This window comes from Muscardinus avellanarius (genome assembly GCF_963383645.1).
Source record: "Muscardinus avellanarius genome assembly, chromosome: 5".
In the NCBI taxonomy this organism is placed as follows: domain Eukaryota; kingdom Metazoa; phylum Chordata; class Mammalia; order Rodentia; family Gliridae; genus Muscardinus; species Muscardinus avellanarius.
Window position 1 is genome coordinate 63,746,207 of NC_137790.1, and position 24,639 is coordinate 63,770,845.

General features: G+C 44.6%; 2 protein-coding genes across 2 annotated transcripts in view; one reads left to right on the forward strand and one right to left on the reverse strand.

The window, feature by feature from the left end:
• Positions 1–536: 536 nt before the first annotated feature.
• On the forward strand, positions 537–14,373 carry ZDHHC23 (zDHHC palmitoyltransferase 23; the record flags this gene model as incomplete). The annotated part of the gene is made up of 5 exons (XM_080696519.1): positions 537–574; positions 1,357–2,052; positions 8,877–9,584; positions 11,915–12,082; positions 14,106–14,373. 5 exons carry the CDS (start codon positions 537–539, stop codon positions 14,371–14,373), a joined length of 1,878 nt encoding a protein of 625 aa, XP_080552645.1.
• Positions 14,374–22,267: 7,894 nt separating this feature from the next.
• The window catches only part of CCDC191 (coiled-coil domain containing 191), a gene marked incomplete at both ends in the record, with an annotated part of 73,499 nt that continues 71,127 nt past the window's right edge, over positions 22,268–24,639 (reverse strand). Inside the window, one exon of the mRNA XM_080696786.1 lies at positions 22,268–22,412. Coding sequence (XP_080552912.1) covers positions 22,268–22,412 — 145 coding nt within the window. The remainder of the gene's footprint in view (positions 22,413–24,639) is intronic.

Below are 24,639 nucleotides of genomic sequence, written 5' to 3' on the forward strand. Positions count from 1 at the left end.
TCTTCATGTATTTGGCACGCAAATTCAGCAGTCACACCTTTTAACTTTGCACATTGATAATTATTTTCTAAAGGTTCTTCAGCCATGTTGTATCTTCATGAAAGAAATAGTTTTCTTTTTTTTTTTTTTTTTTTTTTTTTTTTTTACTAAGGCAGCAGAGATGCGATTATCTTGTAGCAAATGGCAGAAGAGTCAATTTAGGAAAGGGAAACATAGAATACCAACACACAAAAGGAAGAACCATCCTCTTAGTTTTAAAAACCAGAAGATGGTGTTAAAATCTGGGCATTTAGTATCAGATAAAATGCATACTTAAACTAAGCTTGGATTCAGCTTAGCGGTCTTTCATGGTAGAAGTGACCTGTTTGGTTGAAACTACTTTGAGTATAGCCCTTCAGTAGCTGTGTATGACTTCATTCAGAATATTTACATGTGTGGCTTGCTTTGGTTAAGTTATAAGCCAGAAGTAAACTTTAGCTCTTTCATGAATTCTGTGGGGGCATGTGTGTCCCCATATAACCTCACAGACTGAAGCTATGAGACACAAATTTGGGCTCCTTCCTAAAGTTTTTAGGTATTAGTGTCTCAACACAAATGGTTGGTGAAAATGAGGACTTTGTGAACTGACTTGAAATCAGACTTCTAAGGGTTAGGAAAAATCCAGGAAGAGTTTATTGTTTTGTCCTCTGGAGGTCTTTCTCTGGAATGAACACACGAGTGTGCATGTATACTGTTATTGTTTGAACAACTATTACTTTTAAATGTTTCCTTTTTCCCTCCAGAGTCACTGGAGTCACCTGGCATTACTAAAGTCATTTTTGAGATGCCTGTAGGGAATGAAAGAAACTATTGACTGAATCAGAGGGAAAATGGGTTTCTCTGAGTGAATCCCAGTTAACCTGCCAGGGAGCACCAGTGTATCTACCTGGGGTTTGTTGGAAAGAATTTATTATATGTCAGACTGTGAGCAAAAGTGACCGGATTATAAACTTAAAACGTTTTCTGTTAAATTCACAAAAATGATCATTGACAAACTATTTTTGTGGCTTCATTAAAATTTGTACTTTATAACATATCTCAAAGATGACCAAAGTTTCTTTACAAATTAAGACTAAATATGTGGGCAGAATTTAATAAAATTTGAACCTGTTAATGTAAAGCGAGTATCAATAAAACCTAAAGTTGTAACATTTCTTCTCTTCTTGATTAAACCAAAAACCAAACAACAACCAGAAAGCTCGAGGTAGTGCAAATGTGCACATGAGCCTACGCCTTTTTTTTTTTTTTATTCCGGTGTAAAAATAAAACCTAAAGTGGATCTTTGAGCAATTTCATAATTTCATCTCAAATACGCAGACGACAGGAACAGAAGTCCCAGAGAGGCCTGCTGGTCGAATGGAGACAGCTGGCCAGAATCCCGAGGACGAACAAGTTGGATAAATCAACCGATCTGGGCGCCGGGCGGCCTTCAGGGCAGCCCGGCGAGTCCGGGGGAGGGAGGGAGCGGGCCCCCGGCCCGGGCGGGGTCGCCGCACCCCGCACCCCGGGGCTCGGGGTCCCGGGGGCGCACGTGGCGGCGGGCGGGGCGCGGGGCGGGTCCTGCTCGCGGCTCCGCCTCGGTCCGGGGGCAGCCAGGTGCCTCCCCAAGGTCACTCCGCGCGGCGATCGCCGGCTCCGCCCGCAGGTGAGGGCGGCGCCCTTCGCGTCCGCGCCCGCCGCGTGGCCGCCGTCGTCATGGGAACGGCGGGGCGGAGGGGCGGGCGCGCGGAGGGGGCCCCCGCCCGGCCGCGCGGAGGGCGCCGCGGAAGCCCGGGGAGGGTGGGCGCCCCGCTGCCCGGCCCCCGGCCCCGAGCGCGCCCCGGCCGGCGTGAGCGCCCCGCCGCCTTCGCCCTGGCCGCCGCGGGGCAGGTGCGGGATGCCGCCGGCGGGGAGGCGCGCGGAGCCCGAGCTGGAGCCGCTGTGCTGCTGCGAGTACCTCGACCGCGGCGGGGAGAGGAGCCACGTGGCCGCGTGTTTGTGTGACTGTCAGGACCTCGACGAAGGGTGCGACAGGTAAGACCCGCGGGGTGGCCCCCAGGCGGTGCCCGGGGATCCGGACCTGGGCGTTGCTGACCGCGTCGCGTGCGAATCTTATAAATTACGCCGTAATGCACAATCGTCCAGCTCACTTTACTAGAACGTCGTCGTTTTTCTTTAAAGACCGAAGATGGTGGGGAGAACGGACAAATAAAGGTGGAGCCGGTGAGTTAAGTCGTGTAAAAAAAAAAAAAAAATGCAAGCCAGCAGCATCTGTAAGTTTAAAACGTGCACATGAGTTCCAGGAAGTTCTCAGTGGTCTTTCCTTAAGAGACTGACCGCAGAGACCGATTACACCTGGCCGCAAAAGGCCTGGAGGATGAAAGGTAATTTTCTCTTGGAACTGGTTTTGCGCCTTGTTTGAGGTGGGGGAGCTCCAGCTAGAAGCAGGGATCTCCTTGACTATTTTCAGTGTTTGCAGCAACAGTTGCAGTTAATCATATTTGGCCTCCCCCCTCCCCCATCTCAGTGAAAGAAATTACTATCCAAAAAGGTTTGTTAACATCACTGAAAAAATGATCAAACAGTAATAGATTTTAATAATAGTTTTTATCCACTTTCTGCATAATCATATATTTTAAATTGTCCTAAGGAATGCATAATGGGAAGAATAAGGACGGCAGAAATTTGTTTTTCTCAGTAATAACTACTTCTGGTTTAAAAAGTCACTGCAGCTGCAGATTATTGATTTAGAGCTTGGTCATGAAAAGAATTCCCCGGGGACCGCTGTAATCTTGTACTAACCTTGATTCTTAAAGATTCCATAATTCTTTTGTCGTTTTTCCTTTACACAGTGTCTCTGGTCTTTTTTCTTTCCCTGCGGGTATCTTTAAATATAGCGTGTTTCGACTTAGTCTAAAATCCATACTGAGAAAATGGAATACGCTGCACTAATGAATGGAGACACGATGCTGTTTCCATAACCCCTGTTATTCAAGACCGCAGCTCTTCCATTAACTTTGCTAACTCTTCCTCCCGCCCAGCCCTGGAGACCTGGGCTGTCCCCCGAGTTCTCTCCTCTGCGCGCTCAGTACCCTCTCCTCTGGAGATAGGCTTCCAGTGCCCCTGCTTGCTCTGAACCACTCCCATGTGGTTATCTCCCGCTCACTTCTAAGCGCTAGTCCTACGCTAAGAATTATCTGAAAATCAAAGTTCTTTCCCTACTGGCCCATCTTAGTCCTTTTAGGTTGCTATAACAAAATACTGAGAAATGGGAATTTATAAATGACAGAAATTTATTGCTCACAATTTTAGAGCCAGAGAAATCCAAGAGCAAGGTGCTGACAGCATCTGGTGTGGGCCCCAGTCTTCATAGGCAGCACCTGCATCCCCACGTGGCAGAAGAATGGCCTCTTTGGGCTTCTTTTGTAAGGGCACTAATCACAGTTCTGGGTGCCCTACCCTGTGGCCTAATTATCTCCTAATGGCCCCGCCTTTTTATATACTTTCATTGATGCATTTTAATTATAAAGTGATGCAAATATACATGCACCGTCACTTGGTGTGTTTCTCTCTTACTCTTCTTCCATGCCTCTCTCTCCAGACATATTAGTGAAATTAGTAGTGAGATCTTTATAGATGGACCTCACATTATTATTAGTGTCAGCAGCAGTAGTATTGGGTTTGAACCCAGGGCCTGAACTGTTTCCTCAGTCCTCCTTTTTCTCCTCCCTACCTCTACCCCATGGTCCCCTCCACATTCTACTGGTCTCTCTCAGCATTTATCTGAAGTCCTTTCTGTTTCCTATTTTCTTCTTTTGTTTCCTATTTTCTTTCTTCTGCATATGAAATAACACATACAACCCTTGACCTTTGGAAACTGTTGATCTCACTTAGCTTAATTCTCTAGCTCATTTCAAAGGACTTTTTTTTTTTATAGCTGAGTCAAATTTTATTGTATGTATAGACCACATTTTCTTTATCCATTCATTTGTTGATGGACACCTAATCCAACTCTTAATACTGTTACATTGAGAATTAGGCTTTGACTTATGAATTTTGGTGGGACACAAATATTTAGATCATAGCATTCTACTCCTGGCCCCTAAAATTTGTGTTTTCACATGCATATCCACTCATTTCATCCCAACAGCCTCAAAACACTTTACTTGTTCCAGCATCCACACAAAAGTCATAAATCCACGAGTATAGTCTAAATAGCATCATCTAAATCAGATACGGAAGCCAGGCGTGGTGGCACATGCTTGTAATCCCATGCTTGTTTGGGAGGCCGAGACAGGAGGATGGTAGTTCGAGGACAGCCTCAGCTACTTAGTGAGGCCCCTTGCAACTTAGTGAGACCCTATTTCAAAATAAAAGAATAAAAAAATAGAGTCGGGGGTGTAGCTTGGAGGGAGAATGTCCCTGGGTTCCATCCCCGGTACCGCAAAAGAAAAAAAAAAAATCAGATACAGGCAAGAGAAATATGCAGTTCATCTTTAGGCAGATTTTCCCTCAGCTATGGACCTGTGAAATAAACAAGTTATGCGCTTCTAAAATACAAAGTTGAAGCATGCACAAAATAGATAGTCCCATTCCAAAAGTGAGGAACAAGTAAAGAAAAAAGGAGTGACAGGTCCCAACCCCACAGGGCAAATAACATTAAGGCTTAAGGCCTGAGAATAATCATTGGGTGCCCCACCTTCTAGGCACACTGAGATGGAAGTTGGCCCCCAAGGCTCAAGGTGTTCTTGCCCTGGAGTGCCATGAGTGGGAGCTACGGGAGCTACGAGTCTGCAGCTCTCCTGGCTGCAGTTGTTGCTGGTGGCTCTACCAGGCTGGGGTCTTGGGCAGTGCTGCCCCAAAGGTCTACAAGGCACTGCCTCAGTGGGGACTTTTCATAGCAGCCTGACCTCCATGGCTGCACTAGGCGTTGCCTATCGGGGGCTCTTTTGTGGTTCTGCCCTTGTGGCAGTTTTCTGCCTTGGCTTGAAGCTCTCATGCATCTGCAGCTCTCGTATTTTAATGCCTGTAGGGCTGGTGCCACTTGGATGCCACCAAGACTTACCCCCAGTGCCATGGGAGGGGTGGTTGCTGCAGCCTAACTGCACCTGGCCCACTGGAGCCACACCTGGCGCCACTGTGGATGCCACACCAGAAAGGTAGGGAGCAGAGACTTGAAGTAGCACTGAGCACCAAGCCCTGAGGTCGCATTGTGCTGAGCCTGTCCTGTGGAACTCTTCTGCCATCAATGCCCTGGCATTTGGGGCTTGTAATGGGAGTGGGGCCCCAGTCTCTGACCCTTGGGGTCACTCTTCCATTGTGTTGATGGAGAACACAGAGCAGATCTCTTATCAGACCCTCAGTCTTCTCTCCCAAACATGCTTTTTCATTTGTTTACAACATAGACTGAGAACTTTCCAAATGCTTAAGTTCTACTTCCTTTTTATTTTTTATTTTTTTGTTTTTTTATTTTGGTGGTACTGGGGTTCTTGGAAGCCCTTCTCCCTTCGGGCTACACTCCCAGACCTATTTTATATTTTTTTATTTGGAAACAGGGTCTCTTAAGCCAGTGAGGCTGGCTCCCAACCAGCGTGATCCTCCTGTCTCTGCCTCCCAAGCACAGGGATTAGAAGTGTGCACCACCACACCCGGCTCTACTTCCTTTTTTAATTTTTTTTTTTCAGTCTGAACTATACCCCCAGCCCTACTTTTTATTCTCTATTTTTTGAAACAAGGCCTTACTAAGCTGCAGAGGGCCTCACTAAGTAGCTGAGGCTGTCCATGAACCCAAGATCCGCTTGTCTCAGCCTCCCAAGTACTGGGATTACAAGCGTGCGCCACCACACCTGGCTTTCTACTTCCTTTTTTATTATAAATTCTGTTTTTAAAGCTCCTCAGATTTTATTAAGTACCCAAGACTTGGTTTAGAGATTTTTTTCTGCCATATGTCCAGTCTCATCCCTCTTGAGCTTCACCTTCTGGAAAACACTAGGACACGAACAGTTCAGCCAAGTTCTTTACCATTTTTGTGTCACGGATCCCTTTTCTCTGGCTTTCAATACATGTTCCTCATTTCCACCAATATTCTGTTTGTGACCCCTTAGGTAATTTTTAAGGTTGAGATTGCCTCTACAGCTCTCCTCTTGGACCCCTCACCAGAATCGCCCTTACAGAGCAATGTAGGCTTATCCTGCTGTGCATCTCAGAACTCCTCCAGCCTCTATCCATTGCTCAGTTCCAAAAACACTGCCACATTTTTAGGTGTTTGCAGTAACTGCACCCCACTTCTGGCCACTAATTTCATAGTCTCTTTGGACTGGGTTTCAGTCAGCATTCTCACGCTGTGATCCAAATACCTGACACACACAGCTTAGAGGAAGGGAGATTTATTTGCTTATGGATTTGGAGATTTCAGTCTATGTAAGTGGAGTCCATTTTATGCTGACTGCCAAGCAGGAGCTGGGGCTACAGGTCCATAGGGCATGGTGGCAGATGGCAGAGATGGCAAAAAGTGGAGGTCAGAGCTAGATGGTGTATCTTGGCAGGACAGCAACACACACACTGTCCTGGCCATGCCCCCAGAGACTTACATGGGGGCCTCCAGTGAATGAGGTCCAAGGGGCATTTAAACCCAAAGTATAAAATGGCTGCTATAATAAAATACCATAGACTGGGGATTCATCTATTCATTTAATTTCTGTGTGTGTGTGTGTGTGTGTGTGTGTGTGTTTTATGGGGATAGAATCCAGGGGCATTTTACCTCTGAGCTCTACCCCCTAGCCCTATTTTATTCTTTTATTTTGAAACAGGGTCCTACTAAATTAGAGAGGGCCTCACTGAGTTGCTGAGGCTGGCTGAGAACCTGTGATCACCCTGTGTCTCAGCCTGCTAAGTACTGGGAGTACAAGCGTGTGCTACCACACCTGGCTAGACTAGGCAATTTATACATGACACGTTTATTGCTCACAGTTGGGTAGGCTGGGAAGTCTAGGCTGAAGGCACCAACACACACTCTGCTCTCTCTCTGCTTTAGAGATGGTGCCCTCTTGCTGTATCCTTGGGTGATGGGAGGGGTGAAGAGGCTCCTTTGGCTCCTTTATAAGAATGCTCAACTCATTCACAAGGGCTGTGCTATTATGGATGACCTAATTACTTCCTAAATGCCCCATCTTTTTCTTTTTCTTTTTTTTTTAAAGATGGGTTCTTGCTGTGTTGCCCAGGCTGGCCTCTATCTGCCAGGCTCCAGCACTCTTCCTCCTTCGCTTCACTTCTAGAGTAGGTGGGACCATAGACACACACACTACTATGTGTGGAAGCCCCATCTCTTAATATCAGTGTGTTGAGAATCAAGTTTTAGCACATTAATATTGGGGGAAACACAAACATTCAGACGATAGCATACTTTGTATAAAAAAAAGTCAACAGCTGGGCTTGGTGGCGTACGCTTGTAATTCCAGCATTTGGGAGGCTGAGACTGGAGGATCGCAGTTCGCAGACAGCCTCAGCTATTTAGTTAGGCCCTCCACAACTTAGTGAGACCCTGTTTTAAAATAAAGAATTAAAAATAGGGCAAGGGGTGTAGCTTTCAGGTCAGATGCCCCTGGGTTCCATCCCCAGACCTGCAAAAAATAAATAAATAAATAAAAATAAAAATAAATTTAAAAAAGTCAACAGACGCCGTTGTGTTCCCCAGGGTCAGTCATTTGACCCATACTGGCCTGTTCTCCATTCTTGTTCCTGCAGACCCCTGTGCTCCCTGGGCCCAGGACGGGTTGTGTCATATGCCTTTCTCTTCAGTAGAACGCTCCCCTTTCTCTCCACCCACACGTGCTGGCTTGCCATGATGGTCAAGCATAGATCTCTTTTCCCGCCAAGAGCCCTCAGATGACTTTACCCAGAAGTGTCTCCCCTCCTTTTAGCATTCTTTATGATGTATGACCATAAGAGTTCCTTGGGTGATTATTATTTTGTTACTTAACTGATTTTGTGTGTGTGTGTGTGTGTGTGTGTGTGTGTGTGTGTGTGTTACTAGGGATGAAACCCAGGGGCATTCTACCTCCAAGCTGTACCCCCAGCCCTATTTTTTATTCCTTATTTTGAAACAGGGTCTCACTGAGTTGCAGAGGAATTCATAAAGTAGCTGAGGCTTTCCGGTGAACTGCAATCCTCCTGTCTCAGCCTCCCGAATGCTGGAATTATACAAGCATGTGCCCACACCTGGCTACCTGATATTTTTTGAACTCTCATTTTTTTCTCTGCAACTCAATTGTGAAATTTTTGAGTTTTTTGGACCACACCCACCCAAGTCTAAGCGTTACTTATATGGGGTATGTGCATATACCTATTGAATACTTATATATTTAACAAATAATGTTGACTGTAGCCGGGCATGTTGACATATGCCCGTTATCCTAGTCCTTGGAAGTCTGAAACAGTAGGATTGCAGTTTCAAGGCCAGCCTCAGTAATTTAGTGAGATTCTGTTTCAAAATAAAAGATAAACCAGGGCTGGGGGTGTAGCTCCGAGGTAGAACACCCTGTGTTCAATTCCTAGTGCCAAGAAAGAAAAAAAGAAAGAGAGAAAGAGAGAGAAAGGAAGAAAAAGAAAGAGAGGGAGGGGAAGGGAAGGGAAGGAAGGAAGGAAGGAAAATGTTTGTTTAATAGTAAGAATAAAATGCTTGGTAAAGAAGGAAGGAAGGAAGGAAGGAAAGAAAATGTTTATATTTAATAGTAAGAAAATAAAATGCTTGGTCTTTGGTCCCTTATCATGTATCCCTCTATTTTGGCATTCAGTGTTCTGTAATTTATAATTCAGAAAACCCACATGATATACCGTCTCTTTGTGCTCTTTCTGAATAGATGGCTTACGTGTAAATCAGTGGAGCCAGAGACTTGCGAAAGAATCATGGATACAATTTCAGATCGCCTCCGAATTCCTTGGCTTAGGGGAGCCAAGAAAGTTAATATTAGCATCATTCCTCCACTGGTCCTCCTGCCTGTCTTCCTTCATGTGGCTTCCTGGCATTTCCTCCTGGGGGTGGTGGTTTTGACCTCCCTTCCTGTGCTGGCACTGTGGTACTACTACCTCACTCACAGAAGGAAAGAACAGACTCTGTTTTTCCTGAGCCTTGGACTGTTCTCACTGGGCTACATGTACTATGTGTTCCTACGAGAAGTGGTCCCCCAAGGGCGTGTGGGGCCCCCTCAGCTGGTTCTTCTTACCTGCGGGTTGTTTCTGATCCTCTTAGCCTTGTACAGAGCCAAGAAGAATCCAGGCTACCTCAGCAGTCTAGCAAGCAATGACAAATCCCTAAGCAGCAGCCAAACGGACTGCCTGAACAAGAAAGGGCAGAAGACCAAGGGCTTCCCTGGGGCAGACATGCCCGGCAGCCTCAACAACCGCACCCCGAAGGAGGACCCCAAGGCTTCCTCCCGGGCGTCGGCTGGCAGCCCCACCAAGGTGAAAGAAGACTGGTGTGCCAAGTGCCAGCTGGTGCGACCCGCCCGGGCCTGGCATTGCCGGATCTGCGGCATCTGTGTGCGGAGAATGGATCATCATTGTGTCTGGTATGTTGAAAAAAAGTGGAGGCCTGGGAGGTGTCGATCACATGCAGTTCTCGCTGTGTCTGATCTTTGAAATTTCTCTCCTCCCCAGCTTTACACCTTGGAAATATTTGTGGCTCTTGGGATGTTCCCACTTAGTCATCAGTTTTTTGAGTTTCACACATTTAGTTCCTTCAGTCATTTCCTGAAGGAGAATAACAGAGATGTTTTGGGTGTGGGCTTTTTTTCCTTTCCTTTTTTGCAGTTTTCCTTTGTGAAGTGGCCTTCATTTATTGTCTCCATTCTTAATGGAGTTGAATTATTTTTTTAAAGAAAGAACTTATCAGCCCAGATGTATTTCCCTGTGCTATTCTTTCTGAACACAGGGCTCGGGAAAATGTTCCCCTATTTTTAGGTGACTTTTTTGTCCTCTTCCTGTACATCCTTAATCATTGTGATGCAGCCAGTGATTTCCATTCAGCATTATGGAGTTGAGGCCCCACCAGATAACTCTCTATTCGGTTATTTGCAGAGATGGGCTTTTTTTGTACCTTCCAGCTGGTAAGTGACAAAGGAAGACACGTAAGGCCCATTAGATATAAAGTGCGTGTTTAAAGGTAATGTTGCAGCTTTACTGAGTAACTCCAAACTAAAGGGAATGTTGTTATTCAGATATGAATAAATGGCATGTTTGTAGTTTTTTGCCCTTAAGATAATTGTGATCAAAGAATTATGCTTTTTGGCCACCTTCCCCTTAGGAAGGGATGCAGGAGTGAACGAGGGTGCAGGAAAGGCCGAGAGGGCACTGGGGTGGATCTCAAGTGTGTGGCCCAAGGACAGGGACAGCGCTTTTCAGGGACTTTGTCTTTAAGAGTCAACAGGTGTTTTCATCTTACATATTCTACCTCTTTGTCCTTTATTCTCATGTGTATGTGTGCACACATGCATGTGTGTTGGTGGTTTGCTGAAGGCCTGAAAGCCTCTTCTAAATGAAATCTTCTCTGCCCACCTGAGCATCCTGGTGTGCAGGGGACAGGAGAGACTGCTGGCATTCTGCACTACAAATGGCCTTGACACAGAGCTATTTTTCCCTGCCAAGTAGATGTATATTTTCAGGTTGTTTTCTACCCCACACTATAGTTCTAACCTGTTTTGGACTTTTTTTTGTGTGTGGTACTGGGGTTCCTGGAAGCCCTTTTATCTCCGGGCTACACTCCCAGACCTATTTTATATTTTTTATTTGGAAACAGGGTCTCTTAAGCCAGCACGACTGGCTCTGAACCAGCGCGATCCTCCTGTCTCCGCCTCCCAAGCACGGGGATTACAAGCATGCACCACCATGCCTGGCTGAACCCTTTTTATTACCTTTTTTTGTGTGTGTGTGGTATTGGGGATGGAACCCATAGGGCATTCTACCTTTGAGCTACACCCCCAGCCCTATTTTTAATTCTTTACTTTGAAACAGGGTCTCACTGAATTGCAAAGGGCTTAAGTAGCTGAGGCTGTCCACAAACCACAATCCTCCTGTCTCAGCCTTCCAAATGCTGGGATGACAAGCTTGCATCATTATGCTCAGCTTTTTCCATTATTTTTCTTATATACTTAACATGTTTTCCTTTTTTTTAAATTTTGTGGTACTAGGGATGGAAACCAGGGGTTTTCTACCCCGGGCTACATGCCCAGACCTATTTTATATTTTATTTGGAATCAGGGTCTCACTAAGTTGCTGAGAGCCTCACTAAGTAGCTGAGCCTGGCTTTGAACCTGCGCAATCCTCCTGTCTCAGCCTCCCAAGTGCTGGGATTATAAGTGTGCACCACCACACCTGTCGTAACATGTTTTCTTATACTAAATACTTCTGTCTTAACATGAAAAAAGTTTTCATAATTCTGTAGTATAGCTGTTTTAGCATGGTGAAGACAGTGTTAACAGTCTTTGAGGCTGGGTAATAGACTTTACATTAATATTTAGGAAGAGGAACAGGGGATGTAGTTGAGAAGTGGAGCACTTACCTAGCACACACAAGGCCTTTGGTTCAATCCCCAAACCATTAAAAAATTTTTTTAAAAAGTGTGTGTGTGCATTTGTGTGCATGTTTAGGACAATTTGTTGGCCACCATCTGCCTTTTTCTTAGCTTTGTCTTTAATGATAATGATTCCACTTTGTAAAGAGCAGAGAATATGCCTTTCCCCTTGGTGGACAAGTTCTTCAATTTCCTAAAATTGAAGAATGAGACCCTTTTAATAACTGAAATTCACACTATCCCCATTTAAAAAGCTTTCTTGTTTATTATGTGAGCTATGTAAATAACTTTTAAAAACATGTTTGCTTCCCCCCCCCATGCTGTTTTGAGGATAAATAGCTGCGTTGGAGAATCAAATCATCAGGCATTTATACTTGCCCTTTTGATCTTCTTGCTTACTTCGGTGTATGGGATAACGCTGACCTTGGACACCATCTGTAGAGACAGAAGTGTCTTCATAGCTCTCTTCTATTGTCCTGGAGTTTATGCACACTACAGGTGAGATGCACATCCCACTGGAGAGGCCCAGGTAGGAAGTAATAGATGTTGCTGTTAATGGGGGCTGCAAATTGCTTCTAGGTTAGGAGTTCTCAACCAGAGCATAGGACAGGCCATGGAGATACAGCTATTCCTGAGATTGCCAGCAAAATTTTGCAGTGTCTATGTGCATTTATCTAGGGTGATATCAGAAGGGTCATTGACCCTTATAAACTGAGGGATCAGTACTGTACAGATAGGCCCAGGCTTAATTGGGGTCTTATAGCATCAATGACTTTTCTCTCTCTTCTCTCTCTCTCCCTCCCTCCCTCTTCCCTCCCTCCCTCTCTCTCCCTCTCTCCTATCTTCTTCTCTCTCCCTTTCTCCCTTTCTTTCCCACTCTCTCTCAGAGGTACACCCCAGTCCTATTTTTTATTCTTTATTTTGAAACAGGGTCTCAGTAACTTGCAAAGGGCCTAAGTAGTTGAGGCCGGCTGCAAGCCTGTGATCTTCCTGTCTTAGCCTCCCAGGTACTGAGATTATAAGTGTGCCACCATGCCCGGCTTCTCGTTTTATTGCTACTTTCTGGTGCTATTTAGCCCAGGCTTAATTTATTGCTCCTGACTCTGAAAAAAGTGCTCACCATCTCTGAAACCTTTCTTTTCTTTTTAACTTCTCATGGTTTTTCCTGTTCTACTTTTTTGTTTTGTTTTTAATCACCACTCATGATTATTGTGGTGTCTAGGTCAAAATTTTCTTATGCATTTTAGGTGGGAGCCTGTTTATATGTTGTGAAGATCCCCATGCGGTGGTAGCAAGCTGAGATTCTTCAGCATTGGCCCTGCCCCCTCTGCCCCTGCCACCCACTTTCTTTGTTTTTTTTTTTCCCTCTTCCCTTCTCCTCGCAGGGGTGCTCCCCAGTGTCTGTGGTTGGGGCCTCTTCTCTCTTCTCACTCTTAGTTTTCAGAACAATATTTGCTCTCCGTGTAGTGACCTGTGTGGCATTTGTTTTTATTAGTCTCTGGACAGCTCTCCCTGTTGTCATTCTAGATTGGGACATTTGTGGGCATTAGTAAAATAGATTGGTTCTCCTCCAGGGGTAAATCTCCTTCCTAGAACGTGGAGAATCTTACTCAGTTGTGAAATCCTTGGCCAGTACTGTGGGTGATGAGTGTTCTGAAACAGAGCAGTTGGGGGTGTTGTGGGGTGACTGAAACGAACCAAGGACACAGTCCCGCTGTCTGGTTTTCACCCCACTCTGCTGGTGATTTGCCATAGCTTTATGGTGAGGTTCTTGGATTTAATAACCTCCAAGGTCCCTTTCAGCTTTCCAAATCAAGATTCCAAGTGAATTCATTTCCAGCTAACTCTTCACTTGTGACTGCTTCCATGAACAGAGGGAAGTGGCAGATATTGGCTGCAGCCCCCTCACTGTAGCCTCCTTATCGAGCTTGAATAGATCTGCCCTGCCCTGTGGTAGGTGGTTGTAGGTAATGAGAGTCTGAAATGTCGTGGTACTTCCACAGATCTTGTAAGTAAGTTAAAGGGCTGCTAGTGTTGGAAGTTGCCTTCTGCTTTGTGCTTGTCAGTATTGGAGGGAAAGAGATTGGAGATCTTAACTTCGGCACTGCTCCCGGGACCCCACCTGCAGCTTCCTAGAGGATGCTGATAGCAATCCCATTGTGTTTTTGTTGTCTCATAAGTTAGGTGCAGTTCGGGATTTATTCATTCAGTAAACCAGTGTTGAATGTCATTGTCCGGCACTAGTGTGGAAGATGAACAACAACAACAAAAGATAGCCCTTCCTATTCTAATTTACTAGAAAAAAAGGTATCAATAAGTATAAAGTAAAGTAGGACATGTTAATTTTTTCATGTTAAACTGTTATCAGCCTTCTAAAGACAGTAAGGTGTCTTCCAGTTTGGAGGATTGGGAAGGATGCCAGTCCTTAGTAATAAGTAGAATATGAATAAACTGGGAAATGTGACGGCCTTCTGGCTGTGACAAAAATGGCAGCGTCCCTGACTGGCCTCTCCACCTGCAGCTCGGCGCTCTCCTTCACCTGCGTGTGGTACTCTGTGATCATCACAGCGGGCATGGCCTACATCTTCCTGATCCAGCTGATCAACATCAGCTACAACGTGACCGAGAGGGAGGTCCAGCAGGCCCTGCGGCAGAAGACCGGGCGCCGGCTCCTCTGCGGGCTCATCGTGGACACGGGCCAGTACAACCGGGGCTTCCTGCGGAACTGGCAGCAGTTCTCCACGCTGGGCACACGTGCCCTGCACCACCCGGCCGAGGACATCGTCTGAAGTGCCTCCCGCGGCTCTGCGGGGCCCTGGCCTCCCTCGCCCTCCCTGGTCCTCCCTCTGCTCCTCGCCGCGGGCACTTCTGTGCTTGCAAAGGATGTGCCCCCCCCCACCCAGTTTGTTAACAGGCATTTTAGGGCCATAGTCAGGTTTGCAGACTGGACTGGATAGATGTGAATTTTTCCGAGTTCACAACTTAAAAAGAGATTTTTACATTGAAGCAGTCCAAGCACAGCCACTCCTTCCCAGTCACCTTATGAAGTGACACCGTCACCAGAAGGTGAGACGGATGTGGATTGCGGGTGCACAAACTGATAGAAGCAGTGCCTGCCCGTTAGCACGGGTAAAGAGTTTGGATTAGGATAGCTTCTAGTCCCTCTTTCGAGTCTTAAAAGCCATGTAACCCTTAGTCCAATCACTTTCCCAAGTCTCAGGTTCATCTGTAACATGGGGTACTGATGCCTGCCCTGGCGACCTCACAGAGCCGTCATGAAGGTCACACGAGGGATGCGGAATGCACTACAGAACAACAGGAGCACTGGAGATATGAAGAATTATTAGGAAAATCCCAAGACTGAAGAAAAATGTTTGGGTCAGAATATTGAAATGAATGTTCAGGGTAAGCAGTTTTCAGCGTATACCGGGTTGTACAGGTAGGGGGATTTCTCCATAAGTATTAGACATTAACTACTCACACAGGGTAGAAGATAACTAGCTGGGCTGGCGCTAGTCATCTAATCTTTAAAGGATAACTGATAACAGCGATCATGATAATTATTATCAGTAACATGTCCTGGTCATTGTATAGGCAACGAGTTATTTTTTTTTATGAATTCTTTTTGGATTTACTAGAACTGACTCCAGTGGGCACGTCTGTTTTTTCTCTCTTTCTGTGTTTCACCTGGTAAGGTGCTGGCACACTCGTGATGGTGGCTGTAAGAGGGACAGTCATGCCTACAGGACACTTTACTCTTTACTGGCTAGGGAGCTGATTAATAACAAGGGCTTGGATTTTTCTTTTTTTGTGTAAGTCTTTCAAATGCTGTCAGATTACAGCATTAAATTGCAAAAATCACTCTGTGGCATTCACATTATTCTGGCATGAACTTTGAGGATTTGATTGACATCTTCCCACTTAACTTGCACATTACTTCACTTTCTCCCTTCCCCACATTAAAGTACCTCACTGGGAGAGAAAAACAGGGTGTATGTGGCTTCCATAATTAGTGGATTACTCTTCTTCCCATGCTTTCCTCCAAATAACCACTTGTTTCTTGAATCATATCTTAAAATTGGAAAGTGTACAAAAGATTGAATATTTACATAGATTGGGTCATTTCACCATAGAATGAAATGGGGAACATTTCCTTTTGAACTGTTTGGTTTCATACGTGTACTGTTCTTCATTCCAAAGATGATCTTGAGTCTTTAGATTTGCCTTGGCTTGTTGCTTACTATAGGAAATGTATTCCGGCTTCCTCCGTCAGCCTGTGCATGCTGCTTTAGCAACAGACCTGTACTCCCTGAGAGGAAGCACCACTGCCCTGCAGTTGTCCTCTGCGGCTAGCACCATAGCCCTGTCATTTAGCCTGGGCTGTCCTTAAGACAGTCATCTCATTCTTATTCAGGCTTGTCATTGCTCTCCCCAGAGATGGCTTGTTTAACTAATGACAGGCTCTGTACTCCACTGGGATGAGCCACAGAGCAACCCTGGGGATGCTAGCAGACACTGTGGTTTCTACAGTAATGCCCTCGCTGGCCCAGAGACAAATAGTCACTTAGAATTAAAGTGGCTCTGATAGAACGAATTTCTTTCTGTGTAGATTTTAGGTAAAAGAGATGGTAATAAACTCAAGGACAGCATTATGTGGGCAGAAATTGGTAGTATTCATGTCGTTTGACTGCCAGCTATATAGCCAACTTTTGATTGTTTAGTAATTGATAATAAAAATTCACAGAAACATTAGCAGTCAGTAATAGTAGCTTGCCAAATGTTTAATAATCAAAATGTGCTGTGATAAAGATGAGTAGTACAAAAGATCAAAGTCCTGGGGCAAATTAGGAATGATCACCATCTCTGTAACAGCTCACACCTAACAGGATTACCTGGAGGAGGCAACTCACCTTTCCCCACGTGGATAGGACTCCTTGTATATTGTTCTGGCTTATTGGAATTAAGATGCTTGTTTGAAATTCTTTGAGAACTCATGATTGGCAATTTGTAGAAGAAAGATCAAACCTCTAAGAAGAACATTTTTTTTTTTTTTTTTTTGGTGGGGTAGAAGTCTTCTGAATTGTTTGTATCAATAGGAACAGCAAAGCTGGGCATGGTGGTGTATGTTTGTAATCCTAGCATTTGGGAGGCTGAGACAGGAAGTTCGTGGTTCATAAACAGCTTCAGCTACTTAGTGAGGCCCTTTGCAACTCAGTGAGACCCTGTTTCAAAAAAAAAAGAATGATAAAAAAAGAAACAGTGCTGGGTGTATAGCTCAGAGGTAGAATGCCCCTGGGTTCCATACCCAGTACCACACACAAAAAAAAAGAAAGAAAGAAAGGAAGGAAGGAAGGGAGGGAGGAAGAAAGAAAAGAAGAGAAAAGAAAATAAAAGAAAACAGTGGCTGTCCATGCACAATGTTTCTGCAGTCTCTCAACATCCCAGGGCTGTGCTCCTGGACCTTTGAGTCCTTATATGATCTGGAACTGTCTTGGGGATTTCATTAGAGGCCTTGGCTCCCTCCAGAGGGCAGAAGAATTTACTGTGGAGTGTTTGAAAGGACAAGGCCTCTTGACAGGTAGTCTCAAACATCTGGTGGTGGTAGCAGTGGAGAATTGCCCTGCAAACCCATAACCCAGCAGTCTTGTGGCTGTTAGAGCAACCCCACCCCTTGAAAATGGTATTCTTTTTTGTGTATGTAGTACTGGGGATGGAACCCAGAGGCAGTCTACCTCTGAGCTATGCCCCCAGCCCTGTTTTTATTCTTTACTTTGAATCAGGGTCTCACTAAGTTGCGGAGGGACTAAGTAGCCGAGGCTGTCCATGAATGGTGATCCTCCTGTTTCAGCCTCCCAAGTACTGGGATTGTAAGTGTGCGCCACCACGCCCAGCTGAAAATGTGATTCTAAACAAGCACATCCCCATCTCTTGCCCCACATCCTCAGGCTCTGTTAGGAAACATTCTGGATGTGACAATACTTCTCAGACCACTTAAGTTACTATCACACCAGTGTGTACTTTCCTGGGGAAGAGCATTGGGTCCATTTGTAAGAGTCAAAGGAGGAGGAGTTAGCTCAGGGTTGGATGAAAGGAGACGGTCCTTCACTACTAAAATGTTTCTTAGGATACCCACAGAGCCCTCTGATTCGAGCTGGTTGCTCCTGAAATGAACAGACCATGAACTATGCCTCTTTGGTAGGTTTCTCTGATGCTGCTACAGCAAAGCCTTAAATGTGTTTTCGGGACAATGTGCAGCTTGTTTCACCTCAGCCACATATGTGTTTGTGTCTAGGATATTGTAATTCTTTGCTCTCCAAGTACTGTTTGCCTTTGGTGAATGAAGTGATTGTTGTCTTCCACTGTACCATCTGCCTAGAAGAAAGATTGCTACAAACTTTCTCTTATGCAATAGTCCTTGGTACTTCTAATATTTTTAGCAAGAGAAAAATTTCTATACTAGAATCTTCCACTGCCAGAAAACACGATGCCAGTAAGATTCTACGTAATACTGACCATCTGCTTAACAGACTTATCTCCTTTGTGTAGGACATTAGCTTTTCATTGTAAAGCTCAACTCATAGAAGCAAAAATATGACATTAGAAGCACAGTTTAAGCTAGGATGCTTAAAAATTAGTATTTCCTGAGATTTAAGGATCTCTATAAACCAGGTAAATAGGTTTATATGACTTAACTTCGTCTTAGCCATATTTTGGTACCCTGCATTTTACAAAGGAGGATTTTCTCAAGCAATGGACGATAAGAGACTGTTGCTTGAGGCACCTGTTCAGGATCTGATTTTCTCAGCAGTTTGACGGGTGTGCCATTTTATATTAAACATTGCGAAGGCGATGCAGGGGAGAATGAAAGCCATGCTAAACTTAATACTGAATAAAATTCAGTGTGTTCTTGTGGGTGTTTGCTGTGATTAACAGAAACTTTTTGCAGAATCAGCTCAGTTTTATGCCATTGTGAATGGACAGTTTTCCACGCCGCAGCTGGCACCAAGTGCTCCACTGTAGGGTCAGCAGTGGGCCAAAGACTGAGTGTTTAATGGAGACAAATTTCTCAAGAGGCTGTGACTGTCTCCATTGGGCTTGTGACTTTTTGTACTCTAGCTTTCCTGGTGGCCCCTTTCACCTCTCTAAATTCATCTTGAAAAGGCAAAGCTTTAAAACCAAAGCTAGTCTATTCTGATTACTGATGCAACTAAAGCTGTGTATTTCTTCAGCGGAGCTGCTGACAGACGCCACGTTACAGAGCTTGTAAGCTCAACTTGCGATCCTTTGGCCTGGGTGGTTTGAAGGTCTCAGTTGTTAGGGCTTTGGGGCCTTTTCATTTGATTGCATTTCTGGGTCTGATGTTGGACTAAAGGAAACCGAGGACTATTTATTTAACATTAAAGTCAATATTTAATGTAACTGGCCCAGCAACATTAAAAGGGATTTCTGAAGCCAAGCTGGAGGCTGTGGGCTAAACATTTTGCACCGTTTTTATACCTGTATTCATATCGTCTCACCACCTCAAACTCAGACACAAGGCCTTTTAAATGGAGATTTTACAAATTACTGCCATTTGTGTAAAATAAATAATGTCCTGTGACCAAGTTGTTTAAATGGAAAATAAAGTGCTTTCTATAAGGAAAACAGTTGGCGTTTCTTGGTGTGTCTCCTGAACTCTTTTGCTTTAAGAAAACCCAGTATTCCAGCTCTCCTGACCCTTTCGCTATCTCTGTGTCCTCAAACTGGGGATTTTTCCCAGCCCTAAGTCACTCTTTTCCTGGTGATATTTCTAGTTTTGCAGATCAGGCTATTGCTTGTTTGGACTTTATATTACCAGTAACATTTCAAATCCTATCTTCACGATAACCCAGTAAGAGAACATCAAAATAATTTTTTTCTCTCTTTTTCTTTTTGTGGCACTGGGAATTGAACCCAGTGGTATTCTACCTCCAAGCTGTATCCTCAGCCTTTTTTGTTTTGTTTTGTTTTGAAACAGAGTCTTGCCACATTCCTGAAAGCTTTGCTGTGTTGCTCGAGCTGATCTCAAATCTGTGATCCTCCTGTCTCACCCTTCCAAGTATGGTGTTTATAGGCATGCTTCACCACACCCAGGCCACATCTCTTAAGAAGAATCAGTAAATAAGTAAGTAAAAAAAAAAAAAATGCTGGCCAATCAATATGGACTGGTGAAGACTCAATTTCTAGTTCCTGCTTGAGGCAAGGCAAAAATAGAGTTTAAGAAAGAAAACTTAAGCAGGATGTAGTGGCACAAGCCTTTGATTCCAGCTACTTGGGAGGCTGAGGCAGAACGATTTCAAGTTTTAGGCCAGCCTGGGCAACTCAGCAAAACCCTGTCTCAAAAATAAAAAGAGAGCCAGGTGTGGTGCCGTACGCTTATAATCCTAGTATTTGGGAGGCTGAGACAGGAGGATCATGGTTTGTGGACAGCCTTAGCTACTTAGGCCTTTTGCAACTAAGACACTGTTTCAAAAAATAAAAGGACTCATTGTTAAAAAAAAAATTAGAGCCGGGTGGGCGTGGTGGCGCACGCTTGTAATCCCCGCGCTTGGGAGGCAGAGACAGGAGGATCGCGCAGGTTCGAAGCCAGCCACATGCGCTGGCTTAGGAGACCCTGTTTCCAAATAAAAAAGTATAAAAAATAGGTCTGGGAGTGTAGCCCGGAGGTAGAAGGGCTTCCAGGAACCCCAGTACCACAAAAAAAAAAAAAAAAAAAAAATTAGACATTGTTAAAAAATAAAAAAATAAAAAGACTAAAAAATAGGGCTAGAGGTATAGCTTGGAGGTACAATGTCCCTGGGTTCCATCCCCAGTATGGCAATAAATAATAAATAATAAATAAATAAATAAATAAATAAATAAAAAGAGCTGGGGACACAGCTCAGTAGTAGAGTGCCCTTGGGTTCAATCCCTAGTACCAAGGGATGGCAGGAAAGAAAGAAAACTTATAGGGGATTTATTTAGGCCCTAACATGTTTAAAGGAATTCATTCTTCCATATCTATATAGGTTTGCAATTAAACATTGAGTACTTGGTTTCTCAGTGCGATAACCAGTATTCTTTAATTGTGCTGTAGTTAAGTATAAACATAGTGGTTTAGATGAAACGAGATTATGAATTACATTTAGTACCACTTTCTTTAGTGGCTATTAGTCTTAAAAATAAAAGCACTTGAGTCCCCCCCCCCCTTCGGTACTTGAGATGGAACCCAGGGGCATTCTACCTCCAAGCTACACCCCCAGCCCTTTTTTTATTCTTTATTTTGAAACAGGGTCTCACTGAGTTGCAGAGGGCCTCACTGAGTAGCTGAGGCTGCCTGCAAACCAGGATCCCTCCTGTCTCAGCCTCCTGAATGCTGGGATTACAAGCATGCGCCACCACGCCCAGCTAGCACTTGAGTTTTTAAGTGACATCTGTATAATCATACTAGAGGAAAAGATGTGTGGAGGCAAATTATTGTAGAAGACGTGAAGTTCAATTCAGTGTTTTGTCCTATCTTAGTTAATCATCACACATTCTCCATGAAAAAGATGTAAGTCATGTTGCAGGTGATAGAGCTCGATATCTTTTCTAGGAAGTAGGAGACAGGAAAAAGCACATTCACTTGGAAAACACACACACACACACACACACACACACACACACACACACACACACAGGATTTTATTTTACCAATTCGAACTTCTAGACTGAGTAAGTGCTCAGGCCCGAGTTTCTTGTTTTACTGTGTGTATTTATGGACTGCTTGCATTTGCTACAACAGACATGTATTCTGTAATGAAAACATTTTTTCCTTGCAGGTAGTTTTCTAAGACAGTTCACAGAAGAGAGCATGTTATCAGTGTTCACAGGACCTTAAAGATGAAAACAGTTTTTTGGATTCAAGGTTAAATATCTCAATATCTAGACCAAACTGAGCTGAGGCCTAGAAGACAAATCAAGTGGATTATTGAGAAGTTGCAATTGGGAGCACAGACAGACATTTTAATGGATTGTTGGACTGTCTTTGATAGCATTATTAGCCTCTGGAATTTTCTTCACACTTATCAAGGTGTAGTATATCGCTGATGCCCTAGTTTCCCTGAAATCAGGGTAAGCTGCTACCCTCTGCAGTGTACTGTACCATTTGATACATGGCTTCCCTTCAAGGGTGGTCAAAAGCCTGGTTGCGGCTGGATGGTTGTCACTGATGCTGAGTGAGGTATTAGAATTCTGGCCACCCATGCCTCCTCGCTTAAGTCTTTGCTTTTTTTTTTCCTCTATTTAAAGTTACACTTATCAACAGCTCACATTAAGCCCTAAGGATATGATTTTCCTTCACAAGTTCAGGCAGGCAAATACTTGTCCTTTTTAAAGTTTACTATGCTAAAAATATATAGGATATATTTGAACAGCGGGCAGACTGTTCCTTTAGATGGTCTCACTGTGATAAGTGCTATAGTGAATGACTTGCAACCCAGGCGAGATCAAAGGAGGAAGTACAAGGTCCCCAAATAATTCCTCAGGTATGAGAAGTAGCTCATAAAAAAAAATTTGAGTACATGTAGGCATGTGGGCAGGTAGAGATAACATATACACACACCTTCTGGACTAGCTGAATGCTGCACCCATATTTACTGGCACACCAAAGACTTATCTGTATCTGATTGTGGGGACAAGTGACAGTCAGGATGGCGCCAGCACGTGGAAGTCTGGAAGAATTTCAGCTACCTTCCTGCGGAGTTGGTCTCGTCTTTCTTCTTTCACTCTTTCTTCTTTCACAAATTTTGTAAACGTTTTCCATGTCTGGAACATAATGCTGAGAATCCTCCTTTAAGAATAAAGAAGGGGGGGATGTGATACTATGGATAAAGAGGACTTTCCAGCTGAAGTGCATTGGCGCACGCCTATAATCCCAGTATTTGAGAGGCTGAGACAGGAGGATCATGGGTTCAAAGCCAATCTGAGCAACTTATGGAGGGCCTGAGGAACTTAGCAAGACCTTGTTTCCAAATAAAAAATAAAATAGGGTTGGGGGTGTAGCTCAGAGGTAGATGCTCCTGGGTTCACCCCCCACCACCACCATACAAAAATAACTTATAAAAATAATTCTTTTTTTTTTTTGCGGTACTGGGAATGGAACCCAGGGGCATTCTGCCTCTGAGCTACACCCCCAGCCCTATTTTTTATTATTTATTTTGAAAGAAGATTTCACTAAATTGCAGAAGGTCTTACCAAGGAGCTGAGGCTGTCCAAAGACCTTGAGCCTCCTTTCTCAGCCTCCCAAGTACTGGGATTACAAGCCTGTGCCACCATGCCCGGTTATAAAAACAATTCTTATGTGAATATGACATTACGTAAAAGTCATGGAAACAACAGCTGGGATTCAGACAGTGTGATAAGCTATAAAGAAAATAATGAAAGGGTCTGAGGAGGAGATCATTTGTATTTGTGATTGGGTGGTCAGGGACAGCCTCTCTTAGTGTATCTGAGCAGCCCCCAGTGGCCTCTGACGCTCCTGGATTCCAGGAGTTTATCATGCCCAAGCCAAGACTACTGATACAAGCAAGGGCTGTAGCAGCCACAGCACTCAGGGCAGATGCTGGAAAACTGCACACAAAACATGCTGCGGTTACTGGCACTGAGGCCCCAGTCCTTAGACATATAGTTTAAAGCTGGCTGGGTACTGGGTACAGTGTCACACCCCTGTAATCCCAGAAACTTGGGAGGCTGGGACAGGAGCATCACAGGTCCAAGGCCAATCTAGGGAACTAAATGGAACCCTTTCTCTAAATAAAAAAGGCTGCGGGGGTGGGGGGCAGCTCAGTGGTACTGAGGAGGTAAGGGAGCCTGCTGGTAACCTTACCTCCAACAACAAAAGCAAGCCTGGAATTTCAGTTGAAAAAAATCAAGATGTGGAAATAGAGCCAGGCATGGAGGCTCATACTTGTAATGCCAGTACTTGGGAGGTTGAGACAGGAGGATCACAGGTTCAAAGCCAGCCTCAGGAACTTAGTGAGGCCCTCTGCAACTGAGTGAGACCCTGTTTCAAAAGTAGAGATAAAATCTGGCTGGGGGTGTAGCTCAGAGGTAGAATGCTCCTGAATTAAATCTCCAGCGTCTCCCATCCCCAAAATGTAGAAATGTGGTTAAAAATGGTTCCTTGCAGCTGAGTGTCTCTGCAACTGCGCGGAGCAGCCATGACCTTGGAGGATCTACCGGTGCTGCCCAGGCTCCTAAAGGATAGGACTGACATCTGTACTGCACATCAGGGAAAGAAGGCTTTCCCAGAAAGGGAAAGGGATGCCTCCGGAGCAAAGGTAATGAGAGAGGTGATGAGAGAGAGAGGTGATGAGAGAGAGAGAGAGAGAGAGAGAGAGAGAGAGAGAGAGAGAGATTGATTGATTGATTGATTTTATGGCTGTTGGTCATCTGATGTTTTGGGTAATGTTGATTTCTGTTGGTGAGAGTATTACTTGAGGGAAAAAAAAAAAAAACCCTCCAAGGACCAGAACTGCTTCAATGCTTTCCCCTATGCATCCAGCCCACTATTTCCAGCTTCCTGTACTCGTCTTTAGCGTACCTTGCCCCTCACTCTTGCGTTCACATCTTTTCCCCTCTGGCTACACTCTCACCTTCTGCTTGCTTTGTTAGTGCTCCTCCTGTCCTACCTACTGAAAAGCTCTGGGCCCTGCACAGAAAGGAACAAGGCAGGTGAATGGGACAGTGACAGAGGTAGGCTGGCCAGACAGGTGACATTTGAGCAGAGAGCTGAACCATGACAAAGTCCAGGCCACAGGATGCAGAGAAGCAGATGTGAGCTGTTGGAGGAACAGTACAGGGGGCCAGCAGGGCAGGAACATTTGGACAGGGAGGGAAGTGGGAGGAGATGAAATCACTGCAGTGCTTTTATATCAGGTAGACACTGGCAGGGAATTTATTTCTTGTTGACTGAACGGATTCCCATATAGATTTCATATCTTCGACCCCTGAAAGGGAACACTATCTTACTGCCATATTTTATAGTTTGGCAGTGGAGGCAAATTAGGAAAATGAGG